The 23470-nt window shown below is 54.9% G+C and overlaps 1 protein-coding gene across 13 annotated transcripts in view; it reads right to left on the reverse strand.

Annotated features, from left to right (window-relative positions):
• The window catches only part of LOC111837073 (ankyrin repeat and SAM domain-containing protein 1A-like), a 45507-nt gene that overhangs the window by 19294 nt on the left and 2743 nt on the right, over positions 1–23470 (reverse strand). For 12 of the 13 annotated variants that reach the window (XR_011983460.1, XM_072701919.1, XM_072701912.1 and 9 more), the window contains exons 2-14: positions 16820–16900; positions 16541–16697; positions 16104–16166; positions 13033–13329; positions 11641–11716; positions 11323–11424; positions 10623–10703; positions 10253–10410; positions 9781–9843; positions 9216–9342; positions 8432–8472; positions 7819–7930; positions 6201–6649 (exon numbers count right to left, since the gene is read on the reverse strand). Coding sequence is in view for 12 of the 13 variants with exons in the window: in XM_072701919.1 (XP_072558020.1) it covers positions 6201–6649; positions 7819–7930; positions 8432–8472; positions 9216–9342; positions 9781–9843; positions 10253–10410; positions 10623–10703; positions 11323–11424; positions 11641–11716; positions 13033–13329; positions 16104–16166; positions 16541–16697; positions 16820–16900 (1807 nt within the window). In the remaining variant the exon portion in view is untranslated. The remainder of the gene's footprint in view (positions 1–6200; positions 6650–7818; positions 7931–8431; positions 8473–9215; positions 9343–9780; positions 9844–10252; positions 10411–10622; positions 10704–11322; positions 11425–11640; positions 11717–13032; positions 13330–16103; positions 16167–16540; positions 16698–16819; positions 16901–23470) is intronic. The other variant, XM_072701920.1, reaches the window with a different exon arrangement.

Raw genomic sequence — 23470 nt, forward strand, 5'->3', positions numbered from 1 at the left:
AACTCAATTGTCCGGCACTGAGCAGTGTCAGCAGGGTCGAGCTCTTCGCCAAACGGTGGAGGGATTCCCTCACAGAAAGGACTGAGCTCACCCAACAGCACGGCCTTCAAAGAAAAAGCTGAGAGTCAGGAAGACTGAAGTATCCCCTCTGACTCAAAGGGAGCCTCAGATTCCAGCAGATCTGGTGTTTAACATGCCAGCACAAACCGACCCATTTAGACTGCTAATCAACCCGTGACTCAGCCCATAAACACAGGCCTAGGGAGCAGCCATATGTACTAGACACTGTGAGCCTCTGATTACAAAATGACATGCGGCTGATGGCAGCCTGGAACCAATGGGAGTTCGGAGGCCGGCGGCCTGCCAGCCCTGCAGAAACAGACGCACTGCCAACGCACCCTAATCACTGATATGTGACCGTCGGGTCCTCCAGAAGGAGCACATGGGAGTCGAAGCGATCAGGAGAAAGCGGCCAGAGCACTATGCTGAGGACAGCAGGACGCGTCAGGGGCTGCAAGGGAGAGGATCCTGCAGTGTCGAGATAAAACGCTTCACACGCTCAGTGCCCCACAAATCCCAAACACATCCGTTAACAAGGCAAGCGTTTCTCAAAGCTCGAGGAGAATGTATATCGTATCGACCAGGCGGAGATCCATGTGACAGCAGAAACTGACCGATAGTCCAAAGATCAGCCGAGGGACACTGCTCAGGGTACGTGCTATATACATACAAGCAGCCATATTTAGCCCAGATGCATCAGTCTTTGGCATGTTCCTGCTACAGAAGACCAGTGATTAACAAAGGGGGGGGGGGGCAGTACCAAAAGGGGGAGGGACCAAAAAGGAGTCAGAGCGAGCAAGGATGCCCAACACAGTGTGGAAAAGATGCCGATACCAACTTCTCATCCCTTAAGGGCTTGCATTGCGCCCCTGCAGTCACTGAAACGCAAGTGAGAAACGCTTCACAAGCAGAACAGAAGGTGACACCTTCAGCTACGGACACACCGGCTCTGCCTCTCCGCAGGGCTGTAGAATCAGTGTGGTGCCATGGTCACCGGCAGAACTGGCCAGTGGAAAAGACCACAGCTCCAGCCAAAGTGGACCAGCTGGGGTGAGTGCCAAGCTGTCAGGCTCACATGGCCGCCCTGGCATTCTTTGGGAGGGGGGATGGACAAATGTACACCTCATACTGAGGACAAAAACGGCATCTGTCACAGCCAAGTCCTCGGCCAGTGGATACGCTCTCAGGGCGTGCTGGGATACGTGCAGGGAAAGAAGAAGCCCGACGAGACTCTGTACCAGTAACACGCAGACATAACTGCAACTTCCAGTCCGACATAACCGAATCGGAGCTCCACAACTATACCTTCCGCACATGGCCTGCCTGTGAATCAGCTTCCGCTGATCTGTTCGATACAGGCTAGCCAGAGACTGCTGGACCAAGATGTCCAAAACAGACCACCCAGACTCTCCCAAACAAAGCTGCTTGACATAGACCACCCAGAGACTCGTGGACTAAGCTGTTTGACATAGACCACCCAGAGACTCGTGGACTAAGCTGCTTGACATAGACCACCCAGAGACTCGTGGACTAAGCTGCTTGACATAGACCACACAGAGACTCCTGGACTAAGCTGCTTGACATAGACCACCCAGAGACTCCTGGACCGAACTGTTCCAGACATGCCACTCAGAGACTCCAGGACCAAGGTGTTCAATACGGACAAACCAGAGACTCCCAGACCAAACTGTTCATTATAGACCACCCAGAGATTCCCTCACCAAGCCATTCAATACTAACCACCATGAGACTCCCGGACCAAGTTGTTCTACACAGGCCACCGAGACACTCCTGGGCCCAGTTGTTTGATATGGGCCACCATTTCTGAGCGCCATTGGACCAAGGGAAAACAGATACTCACAAAAGGCGGTCTTGTGGTGGCCATGTCTGTGTGCCCCTGTCGACGTTCTGTCTACCTCTTTAGCCACACATACCCTCGGCCCCCTGCACAAAGCCCCCCCCCCCACCCCCAACCCCCCGTATCATCATGTCCAGCTGGAGCCTGAGCCCAAGACATTAGCAAGTCAAGAGTGGGTTTTGTGTATGCTCTAGACCTCATGCAATTCAAATCTGTGTATGGGGTATAAGACAAAGAGGCAGGGGGACCAGGGAGAAGAATAAAAGGGTGCTGAGAGCCCCATGTCCTGCGGCGGCAGGCAGGATGAGCAACAGATCGCCATGTAGTTTACAAAGAAGGATGGATAGCAGTCAGATGTTCCTGGGGGACAGAATGATACAACGCCTTGTTTCATAATGGAAAGGGTTCCTGAAAGAATTAAGAGTAACACTTTACTTGATAGGGCACAAATAATATAGTAATAACTTATTACTGAGGCAAAAATCATGAACAACTGTAGATGCTACTTGCGATAAAAGATGTCACGGTTAATTAATGATGAACTAACATGAAATCAGTATTTAACGTGTAATTCATGACTTGTTCCTTCAGTGGTTCACAAAGACTTACAGAATTAACAGATATACTAACAGATGCAGTAACTGCTTGAGATAAAATGTGTTACGATTCATTAATGATGAATTAACATGAGATCAGTATGTAACTAAGACTTACTTTGTGGTTAATTAATACATAAGTAATAGCATAATGCTATACTACATTTATGTGCAGTCAAGTAAAGTGTTACAGGATTAACAAACCTGCACGAAAGATGTTATGCAGCAAAACTTAAGGTAGATACTTGTGCCTTTGGTAACAGAGCTGCATGTGTGATGCTCAGTGAGGGATGAAGGAGGATATTCAAATGCTGGTCATACTGCATGAGCAAATGGGTCATTCCTTTATTTAGAAGCAACTTGGGTTAAGGACTGTTACTGGCATCTCAGATGCACTGCACCAGTGTATCTAAATTAGGGTACACCCTTTAGGCAGGGGCCAAAGTGTGCCTTGTTTCCACCAACATCCCGGTACTGGGATGATTCTCGCTCGGTGCCTTTTGAGAACCTGTCCACGTTTCCACTGGTTCCAAAAAAGAATGGAACAGAAACATTAGGTAGGCGGAATGAAAGTAAAAATAAAGGTTAATCTGTATTTAGTTTTTTTGGATTTATTTTGGTCCGTTTTGGAATTTAAGTTGTTATAAGCTACCGAACTGGAAAAAAAACTTTACAGAATATGACAGAGTTGTGCTTTGTCTCTATTGCCCGTTTGTACTATTGTCTCCTTAAATGCTCCCCCGTCTGTGTGTGACCATTTATTCTCGCTCCCTGTTTTACTGCTGTTCATTTAAGGAGCTCACAATATGACTGTGCTAAAAATCGTCCACGTCATGATCCCTCTGCCACCTGAGCACCGTGATATTTTATTTATTTGACCTGCGACAAATTTATACTCCTTATAAAATCCGGCCAGCAGATCGATCTTTTGCTTTTCACAGAGTAATAAAACCATGTGACATTATTTGGCTGATAAGCTGCTGGTACCGGTGATATTAGACAAAATTGTGTTGGATATGGATTGAATTTTCTGGATATTCATTAAGCTCTGGGTGGGCTGTGGCTGATACTCCAACAGTCTCCACCTATGGGCAGTGAGATACCAGGTACAGATACTATGGAGAACAGGAGAAGCTTCAAGTGCAGGCCTGACTCCATGTGGAAGGATGAGGACTCGGTTAGAAATCTGCTCTGCTGTAGTAGATACACAGGCAAGGAGTCTTCCGCCCAATATGCATACCTATATTTAAATTAGACTCATCTATCGTCATTATTTTTAATACACTGCTCGGTTTATACAGTGCTAAGCAACCTCAAAAATGTTACTCTTTTCCAGAAAGATGCAGACCTCATTTTGAATAAGCCACCATCATAATTCATGTTTGTTCTTAAGCAGTGATGGCGTCCCTTTACTAACAGCAGACCACCATGCATACACTTCATTAACCCCGGCCATCTGTGTTTTGAGACACCACAGGCATGCCACCAGAAACAGCGATACACAGCTAGCCAAGGTGCACTAACTCCCAAGAGCAGTCGGTGCTAACTCCAGCACCACAGTTAGCCATAGCATGCTTCACAGGAGCTATCAGTGCTAACTCCAGGACCACAGCTAGCCAAGGTGCGCTATCCCCCAAGATCTGTCAGTGCTAACTCCAGGACCACAGCTAACCAAAGTGCGCTAACCCATAAGACCACCAGTGCTAACACCCAACAGCCCCCCTCCCAATGTTGCCTGAGAAAAGGGGTCAGACCTAGCTGGTGCCTGTTCTTACTCCACGGAGCTCCTTAATAGCTTCATAATTATTTGGAAAGAGAAGCACTTCACCTGCTGTTTCATTTACTCGCACGCTAATTAGAAGGGATTCAGAAACCTGCAGGACTCTGGCTGCCTGCCACTAGCCTTCATGGAACGACTGTGCAGGTTTTGCGATCTGAGCCCTCCACACTCCCGCCAGTGAACCTTCGCTTCATGTGACCATCCTAGTCTGGGATGTTGAACCCAAATCAATTTAGTGTTCTCCTTTTAGAAGAACGGCCAGTAAGCACCCAGAAAACTGATGGCTATACTGGACAATGACTTCCACCCTCTGCGAGTCATCTTTGCTAAACAGAGGAGCACCTTAAGCAACAGAATGCGCTATATGAGGTCGTGCCCATCTTCGGCAAATATTCTCTACAATGAGTCATTCTATGGCAGTACTTTTTCAGCCAATCTTTGCACTTTTTTGTTTGTAATTTACTGGTATTTACATTTCTTTTACTGACTAAAGGTATATGTTGTGCTTCTGGAAATCTGCTCTTTCCTTTGAGATTAATAAAGAATCCACCATCGATGTTATTCTCATCGAATTCGACATGAAGACGTCTCTCATGCGGAGTACAGAGGGCTTTGGCTATAGGGCCATGTTGGAGATGGGCGGCAACAGCAAGCAAAGAAATCTGACCCTACGACCGCAGACCAGAACAGACAGACCCACAATTATGAGACATAGCCTTTGGTACCATTCAGCCCCTCTCAGCTCTCTCCATCTTACCAGTCACCTGCATGAAATCATGAGACCTGACATGGGTCGGTGAGACACGTACTGACTGTGCAGAAAGATAATCTGCCCGTGCCCCCCCAGAATCAGTGCCGACAGGCAGATGGCATGGGGGGGTTCAACGACGAGCTACCCTGGCAAACAGAGAGTGATGGGAACTCCTTATAAACAAGCTTGACATCCCCAAGGTAAGGCGGGGGGAGCTCTCCCCCCATCAGAGAGGATGCTGCAGCACAGGGGGTCAGAAAGGACAGGCTGAGGTGAACGAGACCCCCCCCCCCCCCCAGCAGTGAGGGTGAGCGGTGCGCTCCTGCTGAGCACGGTGCTGCCTCGAGCTAGCGAGTCTGTCTCCGCACAGTGCCGGCGTGTGGGCAGCCTGCCGGTAAGCCGTCCCTCTGTCACACTGCATCCCACTTCCTAACCCGGCGCGCCCCAGAGCCGCGCGACCCAAACGGCACCACATCCCGCCCCAGAGCCGCGCGACCCAAACGGCACCACATCCCGCCCCAGAGCCGCGCGACCCAAACGGCACCACATCCCGCCCCAGAGCCGCGCGAACCAAACGGCACCACATCCCGCCCCAGAGCCGCGCGACCCAAACGGCACCACATCCCGCCCCAGAGCCGCGCGACCCAAACGGCACCACATCCCGCCCCAGAGCCGCGCGACCCAAACGGCACCACATCCCGCCCCAGAGCCGCGCGAACCAAACGGCACCACATCCCGCCCCAGAGCCGCGTGACCCAAACGGCACCACATCCCGCCCCAGAGCCGCGTGACCCAAACGGCACCACATCCCGCCCCAGAGCCGCGTGACCCAAACGGCACCACATCCCGCCCCAGAGCCGCGCGAACCAAACGGCACCACATCCCGCCCCAGAGCCGCGCGAACCAAACGGCACCACATCCCGCCCCAGAGCCGCGTGACCCAAACGGCACCACATCCTGCCCCAGAGCCGCGCGACCCAAACGGCACCACATCCCGCCCCAGAGCCGCGCGAACCAAACGGCACCACATCCCGCCCAAGAGCCGCGTGACCCAAACGGCACCACATCCCGCCCCAGAGCCGCGTGACCCAAACGGCACCACATCCCGCCCCAGAGCCGCGTGACCCAAACGGCACCACATCCCAAGCCCCGTACCTCATCCCACTCGGAGGCGAACGATGGCGACTTCTCCAGCCGTTTCTTGCTGGCGCTGCAATTGGAGACGGACTCGCTGCGGCCACTCAGGCCGCCGTCCTCCTCGTTGGGTGGCGACACCAGCAGGTCCGAGTCAGACTTGGAGAGGCTCCGAGCCAACTTCAGGTCCCCTGGGGGGCGTGGCCGGCTGGCCGGCGGCGCCGCGGCAGGCGAGTCCCTGGCCTCGGGCCTGGTGTGCACCACGGTGGCGTAGATGGCCTTGGGGTCGGACGGGGAGGCTGCCATGGTGGACCGCACGGGCGCGGGAGCGACAGCTGCTGTCGGCTGCGGGTTCTGGCTCGCCGCTGGCACACCGGGCACCTTGTGAGACTCGAAGACGGGCGATGAGCCGTGCAGAAGCCCGGTGAACTGCTCTGGGACGTCGATGCCCTGGCCAGGCACGCTGGAATCTGGGTGAGACGGAGAGAGCTGAATACCGCTTTGCCGACAACGGAGAGCATGAGAGCCGGGGGAATGGCGCTGCAGCTCAGAGCGAGCGAGTAAGCGAGAAAGCCCCCCCCCCCACCCACCCCCGCGCTTCGCTCTCTCCATCCCTCCTATTGAATAACAGCCTCCTTTATAAGGTTAGGTTCCAAAGAAGTCACGCTGCAGTAAGGACTCCCTTTAGGGAAGACGGAGGGAGGCTGGCCTAAAAAGGACATAGAACTGGGGGGGGGCATGTACAGACAGAGGGGAGTGAGAGACACACCAACATGCCCAGCAGTAGAAGCACAACAAAGGCGGCTCTATCTGCGTCCCGCGAGGTCTCACCGTCCCCGAAACGCGCGACCCGCCGGAGGCTCTCCTGAGTCCTGCCGTGTCTGAGCGCCACCTCTGTTCTGCGGGACAGGCCCGGCTGCAGGGGCTCTAATCTGAGAGCATGCGTGCGCGAGCGCGCGCCTGTGTGTGCGTGCGTGGCCAGAATGCCGCGGTGTCTGGTGACAGGGAAACTGGGACAACGGGGTCACAGAATCACAGGGGTCACCAGCCTCTGTTTTCATTTGCCCTTGAGTCAGGGAGGGGTGTCAAAGCACAGGCAGGGCTGTCCGTCACGCTGGTGAACAGGGGACCTGCACGGAAAAACACACTCACACACACACACACACACACACACACACACACACACACACACACACACACACACACGTGCGCACACGGCACCAGCAGCGCAGAACGCGATCCTGTCAGCTGCCACCCTGCGAATCACTGCATTAAACCGCACAGCGGCACTTTCCTTTTAGGGGATGGGCAGGGACACTGGGGGTCCTTCCACCCACATGCAAGGATGAGGTGCCCTTTGTGGTGCCTGTGCCATTTAAGGCCAGCGGCTGTCACTGAGAGCAGAGGCCAGAGCAGTAGACCAACCCAGTGCCCGTTTACATTTTGCAATGCCATTCAGAGGTGCCGGCTATAATTTTTGAAGGGTGAGCTGTTGATACAAACTGATCGTTGTGACAGATATACACAGAGACAGGAGGTAGAAAGGCATCCCTGTGTAAACCTGTGAGGAGCAGGAATCACAGAACAGGGCAGCGATACAGGCAGCAGAGGAACAGCGTTAGTTTTAACTTGGACTCACCCGCCACGGGACGCGGTCCCAGTTGGCTGGGCACTGGCGCCAGGTCCGGGGGTGTCTTGGCGGACTGGCCCGGGGGCGGGGGCCGGGGCTCACTGGCCGGGGCTGGTTTTCGCTGCAGATATGGGGAAGCAGAGAGGTTCAGTGAGGAGGCGTCGGTCACGTGGCCCCGTCATCAGCACACCTCGGCTCAGCCAGGGTCACAGGCCATCCAAGAGGAGTGACAACTGGCCCTTTTGGCTGGGGCACAATGGCGCTCGGGTTCGAGCAACACAGCTTCAGAGAGTCCAATTAGAGTAGGAGGAACTTGACAGCAGGGAAGGGAAGCAGGAAACTTCTGACAGGGGAAAGCACCAGTGTAGGCAGCCGGCAACGTCAGTGAAGCGGGGAGCCTCGTTAAGGCTGAGAAGAGAGCGGATGCTTAATGGTCACGCCCTGACTGAGAGGCAGCCTCAATGATGCTTTAGCCTAAGCAGTTTTTGCGGGTTTTAACAGGATGACGACCTCATTAAGGAACCCCGAAGGGGAAGCACAGCTCAGGGAACGTGGAAACTCGCGGTCAGACACCACCGCAGCTGGCCAGCCGGCTCCGAGTGCAGAGGCGGAGGCACCGTACCTGAGGCAGGAGGCTGCTGGAGGACAGCGGGGGAGCCTCATCTGGAAAGAGAACAAAGAATGAGATACTGCAGCCCTGTACCCCCCCCCACCCCATGGGTGCAATACTATTATTCCTATTAATGTACTATGGAATTCCATGCAATACTTTCCTTGGCAGTCATTGCAGTTACTGTTTACTGTTGTTCATTATTTATTGTTACTGTCTATCAATGTCTTTTACTGTCTAAATGTGTGTGTTGTGCATAGTCAAGCTGCAGTTTACATTGGGACCATCCATCCATCCATCCATCCATCCATCCATCTGCACAGTACACACGCCGCTCACTGCAAAACCGTTTGCCTGGGGAGACGGACCAGGGAATATCGGCAGACATCTATATTAGTCCAGGCTCCCTGTGACACGCGGGATAATTAAATCCCTTTAATCCAATTAAGTTTCGCGCCACGCTGCAGCCCCACAAAGCGAGCCTCTGCACGGCACACGGCCCCCACAGGGCCAACGCCCCGCTAATCCCTCCCCGCCGTATTCACAGCTGGGCCGCCTTTTAAATACCGCTGTACAGCACGGGGGGCGGAGACGGCAACCTGGGGGGGGGGGGGCGGAGACGGCAACCGGAGGGGGCGGAGCCACCCCGAGGCACTTCTCGCTCGTTAAGGGTTGCTCTCATTAGCGGCCAGTTACTCTGCCAGAAGCACCAGTCAGTCCAGAGCCACAGCTATGGATCCCCAGCCCTTTCGCCAGCCTGACATTTTAGAGCGGCAGCTAGACTAAGGCCCCATACCTGTGCCTGACCGCGACGAGCCTTTGGTCTGGGCGGTCACTAGCAGGTCGTACGTGTGGTCCTCATCCTCCTCAGACCTCCCCATTCGCTCCACCCACTGCTCCATGCTGCTGTTCACGTACAGGGACTAAAGAGGAAGACAGAACCATGTCACGGTGCCCCCTGCTGGTATAACGGTTACTTCAGCACAAAACTTAATCACTTGTGATACAAATTTAACTCTGACAGCTGTAATTGCCGAGGAAGGCGTTCCAAACCTTATAATCAGTTTGAGCGGTTAATAAGACATCATTATATTGGCACTTAAACCAGCAATAAATGCTGCCATGTGACTATAATGACGTTAATGACAGATCATGGAGGTATACAGCTTATTAGTTAAACATTGGTATCGGGTTGGTATTTGTTATCGGATGATGCCCAAAGCCATCATTTTCGGTATCAGGACTGAAAGTGAGATCGGTGCATCCCTAGTAACTGGGCAGTTCTGCTTTAATCCCCAGCTGTTACCCCCCAGTTGGTCTCCTTCTCTTGTGATATTTAGAGTTTGTCCCCCCCCCCATACCTCCGAAGTGACGCCCTCCTCACGGCCAGCTGGTTGCTGCACGGTTTGGGGTGGCGGCTCCTTCTGCAAAGGCACAGCCGATGCTCAAAGATGACTCTCAAAACTGGAGCTCAAGAGCTCAACATCCAGCCAAATGAGCGACATTGAGAATAAGAAACCAGATAAACAGTGCCATCTAGAGTACAGGATGAGCCATGCACCAAACAATAGACTGCATAGGGAAATTAAGAGAACTTAATACTGACATGAGTACTTAATACCGACATATAACTAAACGATTAAAGCTTTAACAAATAAGGAAAACAGAGAGAAGTGATGTGGCCCCCTAGTGGACTAATAAGGGATTACAGACATTCCCTTAAATTAAGAGCCCGCTGTGATGTGATGGATGGAGCTGGCCAGATGGACAGTGTGTGTGTGTGTGTGTGTGTGTGTGTGTTTCTGCGTGTGCATGTAATTGGCAGGTGCTCACCCTGCCTCCCTCGCTGTCAGTCCGGCCCGTGTCCCTCTCAGAAGACTTGCCGCTGGCCAGGCTGTCCAGGGAATGGCAGGAAGTGGCTTCAAAGAGAGCCTCATAGGGGCTCTCCTCCTCAGGGCCCGGTGCTGGCATCAGCTCGACTGTGGAGTCTCCTGAAACGGCAGGGGGGGGTTCAGAGAGTGTGGGGAGCAGGAGGGAAGAGGTGGCCCACGGGCCTTTCTGGCACATTCAGGGCACAGCATGGCATGATGTGGTGCTGATGAGCCAATGAAACGGGAGAGGCGGAGCCTGGGCATTGCCACGGCAGTGTACTGGCGTTTATACGGGGGCATCTGGCTGGGCACTGCCAGGGAAAATACCTCACCTTTCTTCCGGGGGCTCAGATTGTCCTGACACGAAGGGGGAGGGGGCAGGGCTATTTCGGGTGGACTTCCTGTCATGTGACCTACGGTAAGAGAGCACAGGGATCACATCGACTCAGGGGTTGCAGAAGAGGTACACTCCTGCTGAGAACCACCCCCGCATCGATGTGGCAGGCTGCTGTCAGAGTGCCACCTAATGATACCACAAACGCAGTCCTCAGCTTCCTGTCCCACTGCCAATAGGGTAATGTTACAATTATATATTTAGTAGACGCACGTGTTCAAAGTGATGTACAAGTAGCAAAAGAGCAGAGTCAACCAGCATCCCAGGAGCAGTAGTGGTTAAGGGTTTTGCTGAAGGGCCCAGTGGTTATACATCAGTCTGCTTGTCATGGGATTTGAACCCACATGCTTCCGGACACAAGCACAGATCCCTAACTCAGTGCACACCAGCCCAAGACGAGATCCTCCCTGGCCTCCGGGGGGTATCCTGCCTCGCAGAGAGGGCTGTTCTTGGGCACATGCAGGATTTCTTGTGTTATGAAATGCGAGACAGAGCAGATGTACAGGCACAGCACGCAGCAGAAGGGGCAAGGAGGGAGACAGCAGCAGGAGGTACTGCCTCACGCCACACCAAGGGGGCAGGCCTGCTGGGGGGGGGGGCCCAGACACGGGCACTGAGGGCGGCCAGGTGGCTCTCACCCTGGATGAGCGCGGCGATCTCCCGGCTCTTCTGGGAAGGCATGTCCTTGACAATGTCCAGTGCCGTCAAGCCCTTCTTGTCCACCATGTTGACGTTGATCCCTGGGAGAGAGTCATCATCATTATAATCACCACCATTATCAGCATCAGCACATCACACACCTCATTGGTCACAACAGTGAACAACCCCATACACCACCAACATGTGACAGGTGACCAATGATGCTATGGGGGTTGGTGTCCAATGTGAAAGGAACACAGGAAGTGTATAGGAAACAAGCAGGAAGTAAATGGGAGAGTTGGGGGGAGTGGGCTAACCTGAGCTGAGCAGCTTCTGAACCACGTCCGTCTTGCCGAAGAGAGCCGCCTCGTGCAGGGCGCTGCCTTTCTCCGTCTGCAACATACAGCAGGAACCATGTTGGACGTGGCATGCTCTCTGACAGACCACCTAACACAGACCAACACCTCACCCCTGATGCTGGGGACACAGGGACCACGCCGGACGTGACATGCTCTCTGCCAGACTGCCTCACGCAGACCGAGACCTCACCACTGCCGGCAGGGACACAGGGTTCACACCGGATATGGCACGCTCTCTGCCAGACCACCTCACACAGACCGACACCTCGCCCCTGCCACTGGGAACATAGGGTTCATGCTGGATGTGGCACGCTCTCTGCCAGACCACCTCACACAGACCAACACCTCACCCCTGCCACTAGGAACACAGGGTTCATGCTGGATGTGGCACGCTCTCTGCCAGACCACCTCACACAGACTGACACCTCGCCCCTGCCACTGCGAACACAGGGTTCATGCTGGATGTGGCACGCTCTCTGCCAGACCACCTCACACAGACCGACACCTCGCCCCTGCCACTGCGAACACAGGGTTCATGCTGGATGTGGCACGCTCTCTGCCAGACCACCTCACACAGACCGACACCTCGCCCCTGCCACTGCGAACACAGGGTTCATGCTGGATGCGGCACGCTCTCTGCCAGACCACCTAACACAGACCGACACCTCGCCCCTTCCACTGGGAACACAGGGTTCATGCTGGATGTGGCACGCTCTCTGCCAGACCACCTCACACAGACACCTCGCCCCTGCCACTGGGAACACAGGGTTCATGCTGGATGTGGCACGCTCTCTGCCAGACCACCTCACACAGACCGACACCTCGCCCCTGCCACTGCGAACACAGGGTTCATGCTGGATGTGGCACGCTCTCTGCCAGACCACCTCACACAGACCGACACCTCGCCACTGCCACTGCGAACACAGGGTTCATGCTGGATGCGGCACGCTCTCTGCCAGACCACCTAACACAGACCGACACCTCGCCACTGCTGTCAGGGACACTGGGATCACACTGGACGTGACAGGCTACAAATCGGCAACTGGCACTGTGACGTCACTCAGGGCCCAAACCACAAAGGACTAGGGTGCGGTGGTGGGTGTCTAGGAGGGTCAGGGAGAGATTCCAGTTCATAGAAACAAGCAGATAATCTAGACTGATGAGCTCAAGACATCACATGAAGGGCCTGTAAATAATCTGCAGTCACTTATTCTGCCGACCATCATGACGTCAAGATCCGGGCCAACGGGTGGTACAGCAGAGGGGCAGGGCGGTTGGGATGGGGCGCTGTTCGGGTAATCTGGTGGACTGATACCGCAGCGGGACAGGGGGTTTTGGGCGGGACCTTACCTCGTAGTTGATGTCCATGCCGGCAGCCAGCAGCACCTCCACCACAGCCCGGTGCCCATTGCGGGCGGCCAGGTGCAGCGGCGTATGGCTGCGGGTGGAGCAGCTCAGCAGGTTGGGGTGGGCGGTCAGCAGCAGCTTCACCACCTCCAGCCGGCCGTATAGGGCTGCCAGGTCCAGTGGCGTCTCCATCTTGCTGTTGCGCATGGTGGGGTCCGTCAGCTCCTCCAGGAGGAGGCGCACCACCTCGGTGTGGCCGTACTGGGCCGCGCAGTGCAGCGGTGTCTCATTGTCATGGTTCTGTGGTAGAGGGAGGTGGCAGAAGTGAGAGGGCCAGTCGACAGCTCGACCCCTCAGCCAATCAAATTGCAGCACTCCCATGGTACAGGCTGCTGTGTACAGCAGACCGTCATAGTCACGGCAGGCGACGAAGACATACTGCGAGAGTGTGACCACTGTGAGAGTCAGGGCTGGGAGCACAGGTGCAAGGGGGAGAGGGGAGGAGGGGGGAAAGAGAGGAGAGGGGGGAGAGAGGGGAACAAAGGATGGGAAAGGAGAGAGCAGGAGAAACAGGCCAGGAGAGGAGAGGGGAAAGGAGAGAAGCGAGAGAGAGAGGAGAGAGAGAAGAGGAGAAAGGAGGGGAAGTGGAGAGGAGAGAAGCGAGAGAGGGAGGAGAGAGAGAAGAGGAGAAAGGAGGGGAAGTGGAGAGGAGAGAAGCGAGAGAGGGAGGAGAGATAGAAGAGGAGAAAGGAGGGGAAGTGGAGAGAGCCCAGCACAGACAACCTACAGATAAGCAGGAGAACAGACCCCTGAGGTACACCAGCATACAACAGACCCAGCGCTGCAGAAAGTGAAAGCCACCAATTTCACGGCAAGAACACGGCAGGTGAGCTCCAAGGAGCCCTGAATAAGTGACCCCCCACCCCCTTTGCTCAAGCACAATTGTGAGTCTTCTGCTATATCCATGACCTGCCACAAGGGGGCGCCGAGTAAAACTCCTGCTGTGTAATGCCAGCAGTTGCAGCTAAGGAAAGAAATACATAAAGGCAGCTAAAGCTTGATTTCTTCATAACTTTTCAGGGGAACCTCTAAGATACGTTAAGCAGTGAGGGACTACAGGGCCTCAGTGCTCCCTCAGCCAGGAGTGGCGAGCAGGGGGTAAGAAACCGGGCCACATCCACGGGCCTTTCAAGCGGCACCAGGGGCCAGAGACGTGGCTGGATGGAAGATGAGAGGGGGCAAGTCCCGGCACGACGCGGGGAACGGCAAACAGAGATGGGTGCCGGATGGCCTGCGGGAGAGACTATGTAAAAGCAGCAGAAGCACAAAGGGCCCGGCGGAGAATGGCTCTGCTGGCTTGGGGGACTGGGAAACGGAGAACCACAAAGACAAAGAAGCGGGGCCCACATGGGCATGGGCCAAACCGCCCTACTAGGCGCAATACCACACAGCAGCCCATACAACGGGGGGGGGGAGGTTCTCACTCTCGCTCTCTGCCAGACCAGACCATGAGGGGCATGGCGAAACAGGACCGGAACTGTCAAGACGACGGCATCGCAGCCCATCTGTGAGTATGTGTGAAAATAATCTGTGCGACAATTACAGCTGGGGGGCATGTAGCTCAAGGACAGGGGGGGGCGTGTTGGCAACCATCAAGCCAGTGACCCAATAAGCCGATAAAAATTAAAGACAACGTGGAACATTAATATCCACATGGTCTGATTGTCAGCAAGAGCACATCTTCGTGAGGCCCAATCACGTCATGAGATCTCGCCCACGGGCACGTGAGTGATTCACACCTCGGCCAATCAGGCCATGTCATGGTGCAGAGCTCGTAACAAATGCATCCATGCGGTGAGCCAGCTGAAAGCTGACAGTAATGATCTGTGTCAATGAAAGAGGGGACAGGGGGATGAGGAGTGGGTAAGGAGAGCAATGCAGGGTGAGGAGGGGGCAAGGGCCAGACTGCGGGGTGAGGAGGGGGCGAGGGGCCGACTGCGGGGTGAGGAGGGGGCGAGGGGCCGACTGCGGGGTGAGGAGGGGGCGAGGGGCCGACTGCGGGGTGAGGAGGGGGCGAGGGGCCGACTGCGGGGTGAGGAGGGGGGCGAGGGGCCGACTGCGGGGTGAGGAGGGGGGCGAGGGGCCGACTGCGGGGTGAGGAGGGGGGCGAGGGGCCGACTGCGGGATGAGGAGGGGGCGAGCGGCCGACTGCGGGGTGAGGAGGGGGCGAGGGGCCGACTGCGGGGTGAGGAGGGGGCGAGGGGCCGACTGCGGGGTGAGGAGGGGGCGAGGGGCCGACTGCGGGGTGAGGAGGGGGCGAGGGGCCGACTGCGGGGTGAGGAGGGGGCGAGGGGCCGACTGCGGGGTGAGGAGGGGGCGAGGGGCCGACTGCGGGGTGAGGAGGGGGTGAGGGCCAGACTGTGGGGTGAGGAGGGGGCTGCTAAAAGGCAAGAAGGAGGGAATGCAGATGTAGGACACCATAAGCATACACAGCAGGCAGATGCAGACAGACAGAAGCAGACACAGTGCAATGCAAGCAGATGTATGCAAGCAGACATGGACACCGGCAACACGGACAGACGAAAGACAGACACAGTCAGATGCAGCAGGCAGATACAGGCAGACACAGCAGGCAGATGCAGACACAGATGCAAACAGGCAGAAAGTCAAATATCCCACTGCAGCGCTCGGGGCTACAAGCCCCTGCCTGCCCAGGTGATGCAGGATGAGGAATGCGGCTCGCTGAAGCGCAACCAGCACCAAGTCGGCGTGCCTCTCATTCCTGCGCTGGCCAGGCCCCGCCCACCCTCTCTTGCCCAGTGTATCTTTAAGATGGGAGAGGGAGGCGAGAGGAAAGGGAGGAGAGGGCTGGGGAGGGAACCGGACCAGTGGAGGGGGGGTTTAGGCAGATTCACCCCCACACCAGACCACCAGCGGCACAAGCATGTCACACACAGGAACGTAAGAGAGGACCAGCGTGACACAGAGACCAGGAGCGCAAGACAGAGGGCGTCAGCAAGGCTGCTTGGCGGGGCCATGCGGTGGGGAGGCGGCCATGCAGCCTGGGTACGCACCTTGGCGTTAATATATGGGTCAAACGGGCCGCAGCGTTTGAACTCTCTGGGGTCTACAGAGTTCTAGGAGGAAGAGAACACGGGCAACACACAAGCATGAGTGCACACACAGAGAACACTGCCCTGAAGGGGGCGCCGCTCAAAGCAATGGAGCATACCACCTGCCGATGGTACGCTCCGCTGCCATACTGTTAGCAGCCTGCTGGGGGCAGTAGTGAGACAGGGGCTAGCTGCATTAGCACTGATCTCACACATCAGAGTCATGGTACCGCTTCTCCACATGCAAGAGGCAGGTGGGCCGGTGGGTGGGAGCGACTGACTTCTGAGCTGTTCAAATGGACCTCCCTGACCGCCCCCGGCATATGACCACCCCCATGAAGCCACGAGACGGACGGCAGACGGCCCCCTGACCCCCCGAGGGGCCCCGACAAGCAGACCTGCCCATTGAGCTTGGGGTGGGACGGCCCCTGGTGCACGAGCAGCCGCACGATGCGCTGGTCGCCCTTCCAGGCAGCCAGGTGCAGCGGGTAGCAGCCCTTGTTGTCGGCGATGTTGGTCAGGGCCTCGTTCCGAAGGAGCAGCTCCACGATATCACTGCAAAACACGAAGCCAACAGGCACACAGATGGCGGCTCGTTAAGCTGCTGAGTGGGAACCGCACCGTCAGGGTCTTTGGGGCCACCCCAGCCCACCCCCGGGCTCAGGAGTACCACTCACTTGTGGCCGTTGAGGGCGGCGTGGTGGAGGGGGGTGTATCCAGTGCTGTCCACGCAGTTCACATTGGGGCCCCTCCAGATGCTGTGGGGACAGAGAGGAAGCCGACATGAACACATGTGCAGGTGCATAAACAGGCACGCGGACACAGCAGACCGACAATCACATGCAGAGCTTCACGCACACACACGGTCCCTTGGACATGTGCAGCTTTGCACACATTCAGTGTCATGCACAGTCAAACGCAGTCACACACACACATGCACTCGCACATGCACAGTCACAAGTGCAGTCACAGCCACGGGTGCGGTCACAGTCACATGCACAGACTTATGCACACGGACAATTTCATGCAGCGTCTTACGCGCAGTCCAACACATACAGTCGCATGCACAGCCTCGCACACGCAGAGTCTCATGGGAATACGCAGTATCGCACCCATTCACAGTCACACACATGTGCAGTCACACGTAGAGTCACAAGCACAGTCACAGTCACATGCACATACACGTCTCACAGACACAGGCCAGTTGTAGAAAAACCCCTCCCGCATCCCCAAGGGGCAGTAGCAGGACCGGCTGCTAACTGGTCATCCAGGTGGCACACGGTCACATGCAAGTGGACCGGACCAGACTGGACCCAGACATGACAGCAACTCTGTGAAGCAGCCGAGTCTTTCCGCAACACGAATCCAAAGCGCGTCATTCCCCCGCCTCGTGCTGGTGACACGTGCTGCTTTGGGGATTTCGACACACAAAACAGGAAACTCGAAACACTATAAACAATGGAAGGTGTTCTTCTGTGCGCAGAACAAGAAAGTGCCTGCAGGGGGCGATGTGTGCAGAACACAGAGCAGGCCGGGGCCATGGAATGAGGAAACGGCAGGAGGATTTGCAGAGGGTGTCAGGGACAGGTTGAGACACACAGCAGGGCGCAGGGCGCGCCTCCACATTTACGCTGCTGAAATGGAGGCTGACCCCCATTCCAGAAACAGCAAGGTCACATTGGTCTGTTTTCTCCGAATGCAGTTTCAGAATTACGCAGTTCACACAAAGGAAGTGTGACAAGCCTGCAGATGAAGAACACTCACTCAGTCACAGGGAGTGGCTGGACTTTGGACGCTGGCTTCAGGAACACCCGCTCCACGCAGTGACTGTTTATGCACCATCTCATGGGATATGGATTAGTGGATGAGGGCAGTCAGACCAGGTGATCCCAAGCAGATCACAGAGGGCAATCTGGAAGGAGCTCCAGAGAAGGGCTGAGATTCAATACCTCCAGAAACAATCCTCCTGACTCTTTCTGGGCTGCTCTGGGGCCATGCTGGGATAGCCTTCTGCATAACAGGCAGGCCCTCGGGGGGGGGGGGGGGGGGGGGGGTCGGGGGTGTCAGAACCATGTCTGAGGTCCCTCCCCCAGTCCATCCTTCCCTTCCATGTCAATGTCTGTTATTGTATCCATGGGGACTGGGCCAGGTGACACATAGCTAGCTCAGTATGGACTGAAAAGCACCTGTCTGGCCGCCAGTTCTCACCCTGGCAAAAGGCGGAGAGGGTAAACTCGGCCCAGTTGAGCTGCCCTGCGGTTCCGGCGCTGTCAGGCGCTGCTTAACGAGGCATGAGGCTGTGGCGTTGGCGAAGAAGAGCAGCGCAGGCTGACTGACACACAGGCCCTGCCAGTCTGTCCCAGATGACAAACAGAATCTGTAAAACGGAGGCTCACAGCTCACCGTCCAAGACAGGTGGGCAGAGGGACTGTGAAAACATTATGGTGGCTGACAGGACCCAAAACTGCCGTGGGGAAAAAGCAAAGTGTAAAGCATGCCTCATTCTTCAAGTCATCCCTCCCGTGATTGGGCTCTCCTAGCCCTGATAATGGTGCTTTGTGTCTGAAAGTCGGCTTCATACAGACAGAGACTGTCAGACAAGCAGTACAGAGCAGCCCAAGGTTTGCACAGCAGATCCTGATCCCCAAAGATTGATTCCACACAGCCTGGGATCCTACCTAAATACAGGCACTCAGGAAACGCCTGTCTCTGAGCATCTGTGCCGCTACACGAGACAAACGCGGACCTTTTGTGCCACATTCACCCGTAACGGCAAGACAACAGGCAACGAGCCACTAGCTCTGCTAAGGCCAAGAGCAGGAGCGGTACATGGAGGCAGGCAGGGGTCCGGAAACATCCCCCTGTGTGTTTCAGGCTTGGGCTCCACGCGATCTCAGCCTTCCTGCGGTTAAACGCTGCTCACTAGCTCCTTGTTATCCATGGCTGCCTCCTCCTTACACCATCTGGCCGGTCACATGCCTGCCGACCGCAAACCATACCCTGAATGTCCATCAACAGCCGCTGCGTACAGCGTGAGAGCCTAGGTCTCGCAGCCCCCCCTGGAGGCAGGCAGACTGCAGAGCGCAAGTGAGCACAGCATGCAGGCGACCCAGTTCTCCGGACTGGAAATAGCTGGAGATTTCGGTCTGTTCCAGTTAGCTTGATGGGCTGAGGGCTTCTCACAGCTCACTGCAAGAGAGCATCAACCTCCGATAACCCAAAGCAGCCCCTGGCGTTCACAACACGGGGACTCGATGATCATCAGGCCACTTCTCCACACACCAGAAACCAGAACCCCCCTTCGTCCGGTTTTGGGTTCGAGGTCAGGGGCAGTTCACCCTGGCCGAGCCCCCGCAGTGCCTGCCGTTTCTGGCCTTCAGCACGTCTCCCTGATACTGAACCTCCACCCACACCTTGCGGCACCGGCCACAGGAGCCACATCAAAACATCCGCAGGTGCCGGAAGACCAGTGGTGGGGGGTGGAGCTTCAGAGAGAGCTTCAGAGAGAGAGAGCGGAAACGAGGGCAGCTGAACAGCACCTTAAGACAACGTGGAGAAAAGCCGAGGACAACACAGGAGACCTAAAGCATCAGCCTACTGCGGAACCTCCATCAGCTCCGAGGGGGGAGGCACACTGCAGCCGGGGGGAAAACTCTGCGGGGAATTCTTCTGCCTCCAAATAAAATATGTTTGAAGAGGTGTCTGCTCAGCCAAGTCTGGCCACAGAACAGGCAGGTGGGCAGGAGACTGCTGAGTGCAGCAAAGAGGAAAGACCAGAGGTGGGGAGGTAGGGAGGGAGGGAGGTAGGGAGGGAGGAAAGTAAGGACACAGTAACATGGTACAGCCTGGTAGGTCTCACACAGAAACTCGTGTCAGGGCAGGGACACAGATCCAAGACACAGGTGCAAGACAGATATGCTCCATCTCAGTCTCTTGAACACCTCCATCTTCCCGGCGGGTTGCCCCTTCTCCTTAGTCTCTTGAACACCTCCATCTTCCTATTCGGGTTGCCCCATCTCCTGAGTCTCTTGAACGCCGGCATCTTCCCGTCGGGTTACCCCATCTCCAGAGTCTCTTGAACACTTCCATCTTCCTGTCGGGTTGCCCCATCTCCTGAGTCTCTTGAACGCCGGCATCTTCCCGTCGGGTTACCCCATCTCCAGAGTCTCCCAAATGCCCCCATCTTCCCATCAAGTACCCCTGTCTCCAGAGTCTCCCAGACTCCACATCAGGTCGCTTCATCTCCATTTCTCCCTCTGAGCTCAAGCAAGGGCAACATTCATCATGTTAACATTCACTATCCCTCCGTACCGTGCTTGCACAACCGAGGTCTGGAGCAGCATTCCCACATGATGCTGCTGAGAAACACTGTGCCCATCCTACGCATAACAGCTCGGTCAGCAGGAGACCGGCATCCGATCCAGGCAACACGCCCATAGAGATGGCGTTGCCAGAAAACAGCAGTGTGGCAAAATGAGGTACATGTGGATCAGGGGCTCAGAGGACAACTCTTATATGGCTCAGTCATCTGACTGAAGACTGGGGGCGAAAAGTTAGCTTCAGCGGCGCGCACAGGCCCCTAACCCTAAGAACAAGACAGCTGTGGATCTGACACTAAAGGCAGAAGTTATTTGGCCTTAAGGTATCCAGGGGGTGGGGGGGGGGTTGTGGCTTCCAGCCTGCATGGGCTACCCCATCTTGGTGAGCTGCATACCTGCATGACGACATGATACCTGTACATTGCTGGTGTTGAGGTGTCAGGCGGAGCAATACTGTCAGCGCTCTCTACACAGATTCCAAAAACTGCTTTCGTCTCTGGTACCTCGAAAGGAGGTCAGAGGAAAGGAAGGTGCCCCATCTTAAGCCTTCTTCACAGAGACAGCGCACACAAGCTAACGCGTTTAGCGACCCACAGAGCAGACCATGAATGGGCAGGCAGAAAGGGGAAATCGCACAGCAAGAACATGAGACATCATCAATAGTGTCAAGATTCCAACCGCAGACATGCGAGGGGACTGCTTGTGCTCGCTGGTGCCGGGTGAGTCGTCAGAAGCAGGCCCTTCAGGTAGCACTAAGCTGCGCCAAACTGCGCTGGTAGGATTTTCTGAATGACTAATCACAGCACAAGACAATAATGTGAAAATGACAAGTGGGAATATGATGTCAGCACTTGGACACCATCAGAAACGCGAGACTCTCCGGTTTAAGGTAGGATGAGACCATGCCCCCCCCCCCCCACCACAATCCACTGCTGATATCATGAAATTCATTCATGTTTTAGGTTTTCCTTGTTCCCACTCACCCACGGACATGAAAGCACATTCGACACTAACACACAACCAAGAGGAAAATGGCCACCTCCCCAAACAGAAGCATGAACCTGATCCCCAGCTTCTCCCAGGCTCCCGATTAGTGAGCCTGCCAGTCTGCCATCTGCCTGCCTACTGGACTAGTCAGGGGAAAAATATCGATAAAATCAATGTGCCGTGGAGGGCTGCTCACCTGCGGTACATCTACACAAACCTCCAGAAGCCTCTTAGGTAGACAACAAGACCCTCCAATACACACACAGACGCAACCGGTCTGCCATACCGAAGCAGCTAGGGGGTCTGGATATCTACAAACACTGACCTCAATAATTAAACAGCAGATGATTTAATCCTACCCAGCTTACAGGACTCAAGGTCACATCTCAGAGGTGGTGGTGAGAGAGGAGATTGAGGTCAGGAGACTCGTGGCTGGCTGGAGTCTTTCCAACACCAACCTTCTGGACGCAATTCAGCCCCTCTGATCAACCGTGTAAGCATGGGTATAAGCAAATGGTCCTCCACAGGACTGTATCCCTTAGTCCGAGACAGACAGACCCAGGTCCCCCTGGGGCAGACCACACCAAACTTCCAATAAAAAGCATCTGCAAAGCACATTGAAATCTGCCACAGAGCACATTGAAATCGAGGTGATGTGCAGCTTTGCACCTGTGATCAGAAGGTTGTCGGTTCAAATCCCATGGTCAGCAAAGCATTTCCACCGTTGGGTCCTTGAACTAGGACCTTAACCCAAATTGCTTCAGGGACTGTCTGACCCTGCTTTCTTAAAAAAAGTATGTTGTTTTGGGCAAAAGAGACTGCTAGATAGGTTATTGGAAATTAGGACTGCACAATACGGGGGGGGGGGGGGGGGGGGGGGGGTTAAATTAATAAACCAAAAAAGGAAGTGAAAATAAACTACCCAAAATAAACTACTGTCAAATAGATTATATTTGCAAACAAAAGTGACTGTCAAATAAGTTGTGTTGCCTGCAAGTGACAAGCCACTTGCTTCTGTTCAATGTCATCTCGATATGAATCCATAATATTTCCATACAGCATACAGCCTTTTGATGACCAGTTCTTGTTTGCTTTTCTCCTCTTCACTCATTTTTGTTAAATTTTTCACAAATGCACCACACTGTCTATGAGTGAGTCCAGCAGCAAGCATGAAAATGGTTATAATTGTCTCAGAGAGCATCTGCAGAGTTCATGAACTGGGCCTAGATAATCTTGAAAAAGAACTATTATTAAAATTGCTGAGCTTGCTAAGCTTTATTTCCTATAACACAGTGAGAATGACTTCGAGTATCATCGACTTAACCCGGCTGACTATCACGGTACTTGAGATGTGACAAGTGCATGTGCATAACATGCGATGTCAATATTCACGTGGCATTATCGTGCAGGTTCTGCCCAACACTGCAAAAACCCATCATATGCAGATTAGAGAAGCAAAATAACGTAGGATGGGGGAGAGAAAGCGCTGGCTAACAGCTGCTAGACAGCATCCATCTATCAGAATAACTGCGGGGAGGCGGGACTCTGCGACAAGCCCCCGCCAGACGCCTCAAGCTCAAGCAGGAGAAGTGCTTGACCAGCACGGTCAAACCCAAAGGGGAAGCTGATCCACGCATACGAGCACCAAGTCGCTCTTCCTGTAACTGCACACCGTGGGTACAAGTCGTACCAAGTAAACTGGCAGATCATTCTTCCTGTAATGGCACACTCTGGTGTGATGCGCAAACCTTAAAACAGCAACACAACAAAGTTCACATTCCACTTTCAAGAGCGAATAAATGATATGAGGTGTCCCTAGCAGACTCAGATCTCCAGGCAGGATGAGACCTGGGGTGGGGGGGCATCTGACTTTCACTGAAACGCATCCCTAGCTGCAAAGAGACCGTCCAGTCTAGGCCCTGGGAAACATGAGCATGATTGTGATGCGGCAAAACTTTAGCCGCTTGTGCGGAGACGCTTGAATGAAAACACAGAGGGGGGGGGGGTACAACAACGCCTCAT

The sequence above is a fragment of the Paramormyrops kingsleyae genome, chromosome 18, assembly GCF_048594095.1.
Source record: "Paramormyrops kingsleyae isolate MSU_618 chromosome 18, PKINGS_0.4, whole genome shotgun sequence".
Taxonomy (NCBI): domain Eukaryota; kingdom Metazoa; phylum Chordata; class Actinopteri; order Osteoglossiformes; family Mormyridae; genus Paramormyrops; species Paramormyrops kingsleyae.